Below are 12,193 nucleotides of genomic sequence, written 5' to 3'. Positions count from 1 at the left end.
GAGAATTAATACATTATGAACATTGTGGAGGAAAAGTAAGGCACCATAGAGGGAAGAGAAAGAAAAAGTCAAAGGCAGAGTTGCAATGAGCCTATATAAATATAAATTCTCCCAGATTAGTGAGGAGGCCAGAGGAAAACAGGCAGACAGGAAAGCTTTTGTTGAGACACCTTTCAAGTTGGAGCTGCTGAGACAGATCTTCCTTTCCTCTTGGGAGAAAAGGTTTCCCAGCCTGTCAAGTTTCAAAAGGATCTTCTAAAAGGAAGCAGTATGGTCAAAAATAAGCAAGTGATGGTCTGGCAGTTTCTTTCCCTTGGTACAGCCAAGATCAGTCGCATGGTCACTGGGGGTGGGGTGGGGTGTCAGTCTGTGGCCACCTGGAGACTCCCGCTCACCTCAGCTTCAACCAGCTTCTTTCTTATGCCTTCCGAAGAATCTTCTCGGTTCTGCAGCTTCTCAAGCTCCCTCTCAGCTCGCTCCTTTGCCTGGCGGATATTCTGCAGCAGCTCGGTGGCTTCTGTGCTGGCTTTTACTGCCTATGAGGAAAAAAGGTATAGGACATAGATGTCCAAGTTTATTCATGGAAAAAAGGTGGTGACAATGCCCTGAAGAGAAAAATCAGGCAACACTGAGTATATATTATATCCATTTTTCAAAAATACATAAGCATCTGTTTTATTCTGTATTTCATACATACTAAGGTAGACGTTATAACATGGCTGAATGTGGAATACATCCTACAAATAAGACTGATGTACAGTATTTTTCTTTCTTGGGATACATAATAGTACATCTGACAATCATGTGCATCTAAAATTGATGCAACATAAATAATGCAAACAAAAAGGTCTGGCTGCATTGATCTCCCTAGGAATTAATGTATTTACTGCTGGCCATAATTTTCTTATTTTAAAATATCTCATTTGCTAATCTTCCCAGGGAATTTTGTAACACTTTTACAAGAAGAAAACAAGGTAAAAGCTCTAATTTAAACTTTTTTCTTCAAATAATACCTTTCAAAAAGTGCAACAGTCATTATGTTCATAATTCACAAATCCACATTTATAATAAAAAAGCTAAATCTCAAAGTTAATTATGAATTTATTGACTTTTTGAGTTTGGGTTATATTATAGCTCTTGAGGTATTGTAGGAAAGATGTGAGTTTATGAAACCAACAATTTCACATGCATTTGCTCTAAATCAAATTTTTTAAAGTGGAAACTACAAGAAAACGCCAATGACTTGTACTGTCCCACATGGGAGCCATTAGCCACATGTGCAGCCTGAACTCTTTAGCCAGTATTATTACTATTTTTTTTTTTTTTGGTAGCAGGGATTGAACTCAAGACGTTGCACTTGCAAGGCAGGCAGCGGAATCACTGAGATAAATCCCCAGCCCCTGAGCTCTTGAAATGTGCCAGAAATTTTTTTTTTTTAATTTCAGTTTTGAGTTAATTTTAATTCAGATCAATTAAAAAGGGAATTAATATTTGCTGGGAAAAGACTTTCAATGTTAAAAGATGAAAAATTTCCAGTGATCTAGTGCCCAAACATATGAATATATGTAGCACTACTAAATTATACACTCAGAAATAGTTAAGATAGTAATTTAATGTTATGTTTTTATCACAATAAAAAAGTCATAGCTCTATTAAACCAAGCCAGCAAACTTATGCATGAACATTCTGATGTGAACACCATGCCCCAGTCCCACATTCACTCTGCTCCTTTCTTTAAACATTTCTAGTGTTTAAATAAAGGGAAAGCCTAAAAATTGCTTTGACTAGATCTTAAATGTTCTCACCTCACCACAAGTATGTGAAGTGATGGATACGTTACTTAGCTTAATCATTTCACAACTGTATATGTATATCAAAACATCATGATATGCACCATAAATATGTATATGTAGTTTTTATTTGTCAATTACACCTTCATAAAGCTAGGAGGAACCTAATTCAATACAAATTGTCAAAATGTAAAAACAGAAGTAGGGACATTAGCACAAACTTTGCAAGATGCTTTCCACTAAACCCACACCCTCTATAACTCTATGATGGCTCCAAGGATCCTCCACCCAGGCTCCATCCTCTGGGAAGTAGTGTTTCTGATGGAAGCAGTCTGGGTAGAGAACAACTCGGGCTTCTACAAAAGTGCAGACTGGGAAGCCTGGCCTCTTGATCACTGTGCATGAAAAAATCACCTCCTATGTTCTGTCATAGTATGATTTACACTCAAAGAGCATGGCCTTTTTTTAAATGGTTTTTAAAAATAAAGACTGCTAACGCATCTTGAAAGGAAAAACTATATTCAGAACTCTGATATTTTCAGATAGTAGCTCACTCCCCCTTCAATTTTCTCAGTGCTAGGTGACTAATTCTCTTTCATCTTTAGGCCTCCAGGACAAGGCAAAGAAAATTATGTGGAAATGGGGTTAAGTTCCTGAAAAATCACCTCAGGCTTACCTTTTCCAGCTTCTCTTGGAGCTCCTGGATTTTGAGCTGCTGCTCAGCATTGATCTAGAATTAAAATCCCAGGAAATAAAGCAAAAGGCAATTTAACATTAATATGTTGCACATTTACTGCAGTCCTATCTCCCTGAGGTTTCTGCGGGGACTTTTGGGTTTGTTTTCCAGAAGCTACTAAAGGTAAACAAGAACAGGGGCCTATCAGTTCTTTGGAAGTCTTTGCAAATTCTAGAGCAAACCTCCCTGTGAGCTATCTCTCTAGGACTAGCAATATATAAATGGTAAAAACAGAATAAAAATGGTCCAGTGCCTTAGAACAATAATAATTTTCACATGTTTTTCTAAGTGTCTGGGTTTACGTCTTATTGTGAGAAAACAGATGAAAATGAAGTCTTTGCTCTCTTTTAGAACCATAGCATAAACTAAACATGGTGACCCAGGGGGGCACCATCAAACCTGGAGGGGCTAGGAGGATAGCACAGTGATAGTCCTGTGTTTAGCATGCACAAAGTCCTGGGTTCAATCCCCAGCACCAAAAAATAAAATAAAGCTAGAAGGGAATGCTTATGTCATCGACTATAAAAGTATTCCTAATCAATGACTGGCCACTGACAGAAAAATTTTTTAAAAAAAAATCTACCCAGAATAGTAAAACCAATCATTGAATATATACCTTCTCAAGTTTGGAATATTCTCCTACTTCAGGTTTCCCTTGATCTTTAGCCTGTAATTAAAAAGATATACCATAGTAGAAAATCTCAACAGCCTAAAAGTCTTGCACAGTACTTTCCTAGCCACTATAACCAAAATAATAATGAAAAACAATGATGTTATCCTCTATAAAAAAAAAAAAGGCCCAGGAATTTCCCAAGATGTTTCTCATTATTTCTCAAACTTACATCCTTTAAGCTAGTACTGTCTTCTATATTGCTAAGATCATCCATGATTGCACCCAAAAAGAAAACCGTTGACTACCTTTATCAGTTTATGCTGGCATTCTGTGGCTTTCCGCTTGAATTCTTCAGCAGCAAGCCGGGATTCCCTCAGCTCAGATTCATAGAGATCACTCCGTCTTCTGGCTGAGACAAGGTCCTCTTCTAACTGGTTCATCATCAACCTCATTTCTTCCACTTGAGCCTGGTATTCCTAAAGAGCAGGCAATGGAATACGGGTGAACTCAAGAGTCTCTGAAAAGAAATGACAGACAGTGAAGATGGAAGGACATCAACCACACAGAAAGGTGTGCATTAAAGACAGAGTGGCAAAGGACAGATCCACAGACATGGAGAGAAGGTGAGTGGAAACAAAGACCCAGAGAGACTTCAGATGGGGAAAGTAGAGGGGTATTGGGGGAAGAGGACAGAGGAACAAACATCAAATCTTTAAACTGCTTTAACACAGAACATGCACCTGGAGTAAATCCATCAGGAACACATGTGCTGACAGGAAGAGCCTCTGAACAAACACCACCACAAAATATGCACAGCATCTCAAGCTCTAACTTAGCAGGAAAGCTGGCAGCACTGTTCTTTCAATGAAGATAAACTGCTCAAGTGTGGTTCTCCTCCAAGGATAATCATTTCTATAGATTTGTCCTTTAGAAGTCATGTGCTCCTAACACAATTAGATATGGTACTAGTTTTAAAATTAACCTTTCAGACAGCACCAGAGGGTAATGGGAAATCTCTATGGAAAACATCCAGGAAGGTGAAACTCATCATTGTCAGTTTCTCACCATTAATTTTTCTGGGCCCAAAACTGAAGGATGAACTTAATATTGCTCCTGTACTACAAGTCACCCTGAAATTTGGAAGAGTCACAAAACACTGGCTTTGGAGAAAATAACTTGTAATAAAAACTCGCAGGCAAGAAATATCTTGTTCTCCGTAAAAAACCCTTTAAAGGGGTCCAAACAGCCCAATCTTTTCCAAAATGAATTTCTTTTTTTTATTTGTTTTGTTTTGTTTTGGGTACCGGGGATCAAACTTGGGTCCTTGTGCTTGCAAGGCAGGCAGCAGAAACACTGAGCTAAATACTGAGCCCTCCAAAATGAATTTCTAAAATCAATAAAGAACATCTGAATTGAGATTTTTATTCATGAGAGGATTTACTAAAAGAAATGAGAATGATTTTGAAAAGTTGTGGACCAAGAATAGAAATATCCTTCATTTGTAAAATTGAAGCTAAGTGCAAGGATTGTGAATGAACATCTATCAAATCCAAGATGTCTGGAGTGAAAGGAGAAAACACAAAATAAAAAGAACAGGGAATTAAAGCAAAGTTGTTTCTGACACTCTTAAATCACAATAATATCTCTAAGATCCACTCTCAAAAAAAAAAAAACTGGCAAGGTACTAATTTAGCAAGGACGTTTTTTAGCCAATAAATTACAAATTTCTATTTTTTAATTATAGGTTTTCACATAGACCCTTCATCTCATTTTAAGAGGCTATCTTTCAGTACACACTAAATGGAAAGTAATATTCTTACAAAAAACTGGATGATCTTCATGTAAGCACATTTCTCCCCATGTTGTCAGTAGAGAGGAAGGTAAAACACTGAGTCCAGGTGGAGTGTGGGTCTCATTTCATTCCATTTCATTCCCTCACATCCAAAAGCACAGTTACTGAAGGCCAGTTCTCCAGATCATGGGCACACAGGTTTCCTGTGTGCTGCATACTAAGCAGGTGACACCAGATGATATAACCAAAGGTCTTAATAACTACTCACAATCATCTAAACCCTCAGAGTGGGGTAGGAGCCATAAGTGAAACAGTACATCCTTTCCTTGGGCTTTTCCTAGAGTCCAGTGCTGGTGAACCTATGGCATGCATGTTATTTATTTTTAAGACAAAAAATGTTAATGTATGAGTTGTTTTTTCTAAACTAAAACCTCAGTATTCACATTTAATTGCAGTGTTGGCACTTTGTGATAAATAAGTGGGTTCTGGGTTGCAGTTTGGACACTTGTCTCTAAAAGGTTTGCCATCACTGTTCTAGACCCGCCCCCCCCCAGCCACGGATGTATTGTGACTTTCTTGGCTCTCAGACCTGGGCCTCTGTTGACCCCTTCCTCCATTAAAAATAATTACATATGTATATTACGTAATACATTATGTACATACATTTATTATATATGTATATAAAGTTATATATTACAATTGTCTTCAAACACAAAAATGTTGAATTACCTATAAAAACAGTGGCTTTAACCTAAAAGCTCAATTTTTTCCTTTGAATTAAAAAAACTAAAACATTTTAGCCACCCTACAAGTACAATGGTCCCTTGTCCCTGAGCCTGCTTTGTTCAAAGGAAAAGCCAGCCCTCCCAGAGATATAAACTCCAGTGTGCAAAAGTAGCAAAGAGCTGGAGGAAAGTCTTAGGCATCTTCTATCCTCAGGCTTCCTTCTCTTTCTGAAACTTATGCCAGCAAGGAAGGAATGTAATTTTTGTATTTTGTCAACAGCAAGGACAGAATGTCTATCCTCACCCCTACTATACCCTCGGCCCCTGACATCTTTCTCTCCAGAGCTGTCAGCCCCGAGGGAAAGGAAGACAAGGATCAGGCAACATCCCTGTCAGTTCTTGGAGCTCTTATGCACTGGGCCTGCCATGGATGGCAAAAGGAACTCTAACTCATTTGTTGATCTTCACTCATTATGGTATGATTTCAAGGATATCCTATAAATCCAACAGCTAACCAAATCCCTGCTTCAGAAGAAACATGAAAGAACATAATCAGGTCTGTCTCTAAGGGCAGTGGAGAATGCTGTCCTGTTTTCACACTTATGGGCATGAGTTGAACAGGTCAGAATGGAGAACCAGGGACAACTTTCATGGCCCATCTAAAGCAAGTCTTCTGAATAAACCTTCAGAACTATGCGTGCATGGTCCTAGTCATCCAGAAACCTTGCTGCAAATGACTTTTGTGTTACCCATACTTCTGTTTCCTTTCCTGAGAGGAGGAGGGGTGAGGAAGAATCAGCAATTGCTACAATGCTGTATGAATCAAACTGTGACCTTTAGATGTTTTTATTGTAAACTACATTCAAATACTCCAAAAGGAGTAGCTAGGTCGAAATAAAATTTTTTTTTAAATAAACAGTTGTACAAATAATTAGTTTGAAAGGAAGAACAGAGAATTAATCCCAAATCTGGGAGGAACCAAACCAAATACTGGAAGTTTGCTGTAAGCATTAAAAGCTTTCTCCTGGTTTGCAAACATTCTGCTCTCACAAAATATACCACAAGTCATTTTAATATAACCTTCTTCCAATGAGAAATAAAATCTGAAACTGAGAAGTCCACCCACCATGCAACTTTTAACAGTCATTAAATCTAAAACTCCACATGCATGCTGACTTGGTATGAATCATAAAAGACATTTCTTTGAACTCAAACCCCAGCATACACCTTTTCAAAATGTCCCGATAATTCTATTTCTATGGAGTTTGCGGACACCAGCGGCTCCCTCTGGTGGCCAAGTATAGCTTTCATTTCCCCAGGATGTCCCCAAAAGAAAATTTCCAAACACATTGAATTAACGGGAGATAAAGAATCCTACCACTTGAAATTTTAAGGATGAAAAGCTATGTTGATAAAAGGGGCATGAGTCATCTGTCAAAGCCAACTTCTCAAAGTATATGTGCGCCCTTCAAAATCTCTGGTTGGGGGCCAGGGATGTAGCTCAGTGGTTCCGCCACCTGCCTCACAAGTGCAAGGACCCAAGTTCAATACCCGTTGGTATTTTTCAAACTTGATAATCCATTTGAAAAGTTTCCTATGCATATTTATTTATAACATTTTTATCAAGCAAGAAGAAATTAACCCATCATTTAAAAATATTAAGGTATCAAAGACAGTGTTCCAACAATCCCCCAAAGACAAATCATTCTTTCTTTAAAGTGTAACTAATGAACTGAGTTATTTGTAGGAGTTTCTTGCATTTACGCCACACAGATGGCTAAGTTTGTGCTTCCCAGAGACAAAAATGCTCATTTTCATCAGTGTTTCCATTAGATTTTTCTGAAGTGAGTGAGAGTTGCCTGGCAGCTGATAATTCAGCTCTCCAATTACTCACTGCCATCTCTTCATTAAAGTTTCTATTTACAGTTTCTTCAAAAGACAGAAAAATCCATGCTAAAAAGGAAACAATGAGGCAATATAAAAGTGAGCCATCCAGAAAGAAAACCTTTTTAGAAAGGGGGGGAAAGGGTGAGTGTTTTAAAAGCCTAAATTCTCTTTTCTGAACACACAGGCGAAGGTTTTCAATACTCAGGTGTGCCGTGTAAATTCTGGCTTACCCTGAACAGTTCAAACTTTTCTCTAAGTTATTAATTTATATACATAAAATATACACATACATAAAATTTATATACATAAATTACTTTGGCTTTTCTCAAAAAATTAAAGTGCATCTGAAAAGCTACAAAAATATTTGATTTTTGGGTCGGGGATTTAGCTCAGTGGTGACAACACCTGCCTTGCAAGCACAAGGTCTTGAGTTCGATCCCTGGTACCAAAAAAAAAAATTCATTTTCTTTCGAAACAATGTAAGCAGGGATTGACCAGCTTTTTCCGTAAAAAGTCAAGAGAATAAGGAGTTTTCAACTTTGTAAACTACAGTCTCCGGACAACTGTTCACTTCCACATCGGTAGCACGAAAGCAGCTGTGGTCAATAGATTAATGAATGATCGGGGCTGTGTTCCAATAAAACTTCATTTATAGACACTGAAATTTAAATTTCATAACATTTTCATGTCATAAAATATTGTTTTTCTTTCCTTTTTTCTTTTTTTCAATCATTTAAAAATGGAAAACCCATTCCCAGCTGGTGAGCCACAAAAAAATAAGTGGTGGGTCAGATTGGCCCCCAGGCCAAAGTCTGCTTACCCTTGCTCTAAAGCAACATTGTTATTAATGCAGGCTTCAAAAGGAGCTGGAATAAGCAAGCACGGTATGAGATATATATATACACATACACACACACACCATGGAAAATCTAAAGTTTTCAAGTGACCTTCCTTTCTTGCTCTCCCTTTGCTGCCACTTTTTCTCTGCCACCCCTTCCTGTCTCTCAAACACTCCTGAGATTAGAGGTCTGGGCTGGCCTGGCCAGGTCACCAGAATGCTCTTGGCAAGCAGTCATACCTGCTCTTTGATTTCTTGGAGCTTCCTGCTCTGCTCTCTGATGTCATGGAGGAGCTGCAGGGCTTTGTCGTCCTCCTGGGACACCTCCATCCGTGCTTGCTCCAGACTTCGCTTTAAGCTCTGCAGAAAGCAAAGATTTTAATAGGGATGCCCCATGGAGGCTGCTCTGGTTGAAAAGATGCGTTAAGGGAGCTGCAAGCTGCTTCGCAGACACCAGGATGCTCGCGGCTGATGAACCAAAGTCAGTAACTTCCGGTTGGTGGCGGATTCCAGTTTTCATCCTGTAAAACCACTTGGTCAAGAAATATCATCTTGAGCTTATGACCTGATGGATCCAGACTGAAACTCACCACCTGCCTGTGCTCACAGGTACACTTAACTTGTACGCTCAGGACTCAAAACCAACAAGATCTCTTAGCTGTTACAACCACTCTCAAGATGAATATCTGGTCTTTTGTATAATATGAATTATTTAAGGACTCTCAAATATAGATGCTTCTTTCAAAGTAGAAATGACTTCATCTTCTACCCAGTTAACTATCTCCACTTCCTGGCTAATTTTTCCTGGACACCTATCATCCGTAAGTTTCCTTCAATGCTTCCATGGCACTGAAATAAATATCTCAAATACACAGCTGAACAACTTCACCCACCACTGAAAGGCAGCCAAGTCTGGAATGGAAACATAGCAGTTATTCTGAATCAGCCACGTTCTATAGATTTCCTCTCCCTTGTGAGAAGAAGGAAAAAAAAAAAAACTTTAAAAATGTGTGATTCAACTTCTTAAGACTGTTTAATTGGGCACATTAAAAAAACACCTGAATGAAAAATTTAACAAGACAATGGAGAAGACAATCTACTCTTGTGAAGGAAAGAAAAAACAAAAATCGCATGGTAAATAATGACAGAGGGTCTGAGTTTTAAAGGCTGAGTTTCTTGTCACTACATTGTTTCTAGTGAATGGAAAGTTGATTTGAGGCAAGTCTGAAATGCACTTTCCTGTACACATTTGGGAATTTGGTGCCCAAGACTGATCACATTGGACAGGGTGCAGACCAGAAAGGCTGGGATGGGAGAAATCAAGACATTTGCCACTTGCTGCAATGACAGCTGATTCCCATCTCCAGGCTCCATCGTACGAGCAGCCTATCTGGACTTTCTGCGGCAAACACGTCCAACCTCATTCCTTGGGGACCTCACACCTGGCTCATGCTACTCTGCAAATCATGGATCTTGCTTTTGTGTTCTCCCTGTCTCTACTCTCTGCCATTGGCTGTGATGTGCCTCGTGGAGCCATCATGAAACAGGATGAGACACACACAACAAGAAGTGCCGCCTCCGAGGAAGGGGGCTTTGGGGAAGGCTCACACTGCATTCTGTGATGTAGGTAGCAAGGTCCTGCTCCAGGAGGGATCTCTGAGTCTCAGAGGCCTTCAGCTCCACCTCCTTCTGACTAAGCACAGCCTCCACCTCTGACACTCTCCGATGTAACCGGGTCATTTCCTGCTCCATCTGAAATAAACACATCGACAGGTTAGAAAAGCCCCTGGATGGTCCTTAGGAGCAATCAAATCTCACGCAGCCCAGAGACCACCTGATGGTCTGAGCTACCGCTATTGCCAAGAGTTGGAATGGAAATACCATTGTTTCTTCGCCCAGGAGAGCACAGTTCTTCGTAAGGACAGTCACCAAATGCTAAGTCACTCCTCTCATCCAAGTCTCGCTTCACACTCGATCACTTCTCTAACCCAGTAAGCAAGGAAGCCAAAAGCATCATTTTCACCTGTTTGTTTTTTTGATATTTTTGTTTTGTTTTTTCTGCAGACGTCACTTTAATTTTATCCCAAATCCATCTTGCTTCCCCCCATCTCCTTGCAAAGATCTAGAGGACAAATCCAGGACAGGGCAAGGAGATATTTATTTGTCTGCACTCTGAGGAGTCCCAGGCAAGCAGTGGCTTTTATTAGTTTCCAAAGAGTTGCCTCTGGGCAGGAACAGTGAGTGTTAACAGACGATGAGCATAATCAATACAGTGGCCGCAGTGACATAAGCAGGAGTTTTAAAAGACTAGGAAGAGAGACTTCGAATCACTCAAGGCAGATAGGATGCATCTCAGCCACAGATGAGGACCCACGCCACCTGCCGGAAGAAGTAGACATCGGGCTGGGTCATTCTGAGAAACGGGCCGTTTTAAATCCAGGGCCTCCTCTGGTTAAGATTTAAAGGATTTACAGCAATGTCAAGGCCCGAATTCATCTCCCTCTGAGCTGCTGCAGCGCGACTTCAGCGAGGGAAGGAGCGCCTCGCTCTCTATGGATCAGGAGGCTCAGTGCCAGCAGTGGCCCAGGGTGGATCCCTTGGCATATATTGACGGGAGGATCCTGGAGCAAGGAGGGAGGCCGGCTGCAGAGATAAATACCTTGTGACACTTGTCCTGGGAGTCTTGCAGCTCTTTGCTTTTGATGAGAAGTTTCTTTTCCATGGAGCTAGTCTTGGCAGGGGAGTCCAGACTTGATACAACAGACCTGGATAGAGAAAACCAAGGTCAAGGTGGTCAGCAGGTAAGTCCGAGAAGCTGAAAGACCTGCCAGTGTTCTGTGGCCACCAGCAAGGCTGACTCAAGCTGCGTCTGATGACAGGATAGCAGTAAGGCTGGGAGGCAGAAGGAACACAAGACTGTGCAAGTAGGCAGACCTGGTGTAAATCATTTGTCTCTCTCAGCCTCTGTCTGCATATCTGAAAGGTGATGGTTAATGATAATAAAAGAACCTCCCACTGGATATGGTGGTACATGCCATAAGCCCAGCACTCCAGGAGACAGAGGCAGGAAGATCACAAGTCCGAGCTCACCTAGAACAACTTGGCAACTGAGCAAGACCCTGTCTCAAAATAACTATTTAAAAAAGACTGGGGATATAGCTCTGTGCAAAGGCTCTGGGTTTAATCCCTGGTACAGGGGCGGGAGGGACCACTCAGGAAAGTGTGAACATTAAATACTCAGCACTGCACCTAATTATGACTCCATCTGCTTACACACTCAACAGGTATGTGCACCCATTCTATTTCAGTAGCCATTACAGGCACTGGTATTTAGCAGAGAACAAGACGTGGAAGGTCTCTGCCCTCCTAAAACTGACATTCTATAGAGGACAGACAACATGCATTAGGCAGACTCAAAAGCCAAAAGATTATAGATCAGGATAATATCCATAAAAGATGGAAACAGGATACCATGATAGGATAGAGGAAATGGGGCTGGCCACACAAAGCTCTAAAAGGAAACAAGTTCCAGGGAGAGGAAGTAACGGCTGCAAAGACTCTAATTCAGAACAGAAACAAAAGTGCACAACCAATGTTATTAGTTACTATACTGATCAAAATAGTGTTTATTCCCTCCCCATACTAGCCATTTTGGTTGTTTCATCTTATAAAAATAGCTTATGATGGTGGGCTAAATAATGTCCCCACTCCCTGTACCAAAGATGTCTATGCTGCGATCCCCAGAAGTTCTGGAAAATGTTACCACCCATGGCAAGACGACTTTGAAGTTACGATGAAGTTAAAGATCTTAA

At 40.3% G+C, this 12,193-nt stretch overlaps 1 protein-coding gene across 11 annotated transcripts in view; it reads right to left on the bottom strand.

The window, feature by feature from the left end:
• Cit (citron rho-interacting serine/threonine kinase) overlaps positions 1-12,193 on the bottom strand; it is a 168,352-nt gene that overhangs the window by 76,514 nt on the left and 79,645 nt on the right. For all 11 annotated transcript variants that reach the window (XM_010604064.3, XM_010604065.3, XM_010604068.2 and 8 more), the window contains exons 11-17: positions 11,041-11,146; positions 9,990-10,133; positions 8,622-8,741; positions 3,445-3,615; positions 3,143-3,193; positions 2,467-2,520; positions 396-536 (exon numbers count right to left, since the gene is read on the bottom strand). In XM_010604064.3, the coding sequence (XP_010602366.1) occupies positions 396-536; positions 2,467-2,520; positions 3,143-3,193; positions 3,445-3,615; positions 8,622-8,741; positions 9,990-10,133; positions 11,041-11,146 (787 nt within the window). The remainder of the gene's footprint in view (positions 1-395; positions 537-2,466; positions 2,521-3,142; positions 3,194-3,444; positions 3,616-8,621; positions 8,742-9,989; positions 10,134-11,040; positions 11,147-12,193) is intronic.

The sequence above is a fragment of the Fukomys damarensis genome, unplaced genomic scaffold (genome assembly GCF_012274545.1).
Source record: "Fukomys damarensis isolate Sample0158 unplaced genomic scaffold, DMR_v1.0_HiC HiC_scaffold_12, whole genome shotgun sequence".
NCBI classification, from domain to species: Eukaryota; Metazoa; Chordata; class Mammalia; order Rodentia; family Bathyergidae; genus Fukomys; species Fukomys damarensis.
This window is presented reverse-complemented; position numbering and strand designations above follow the sequence as displayed.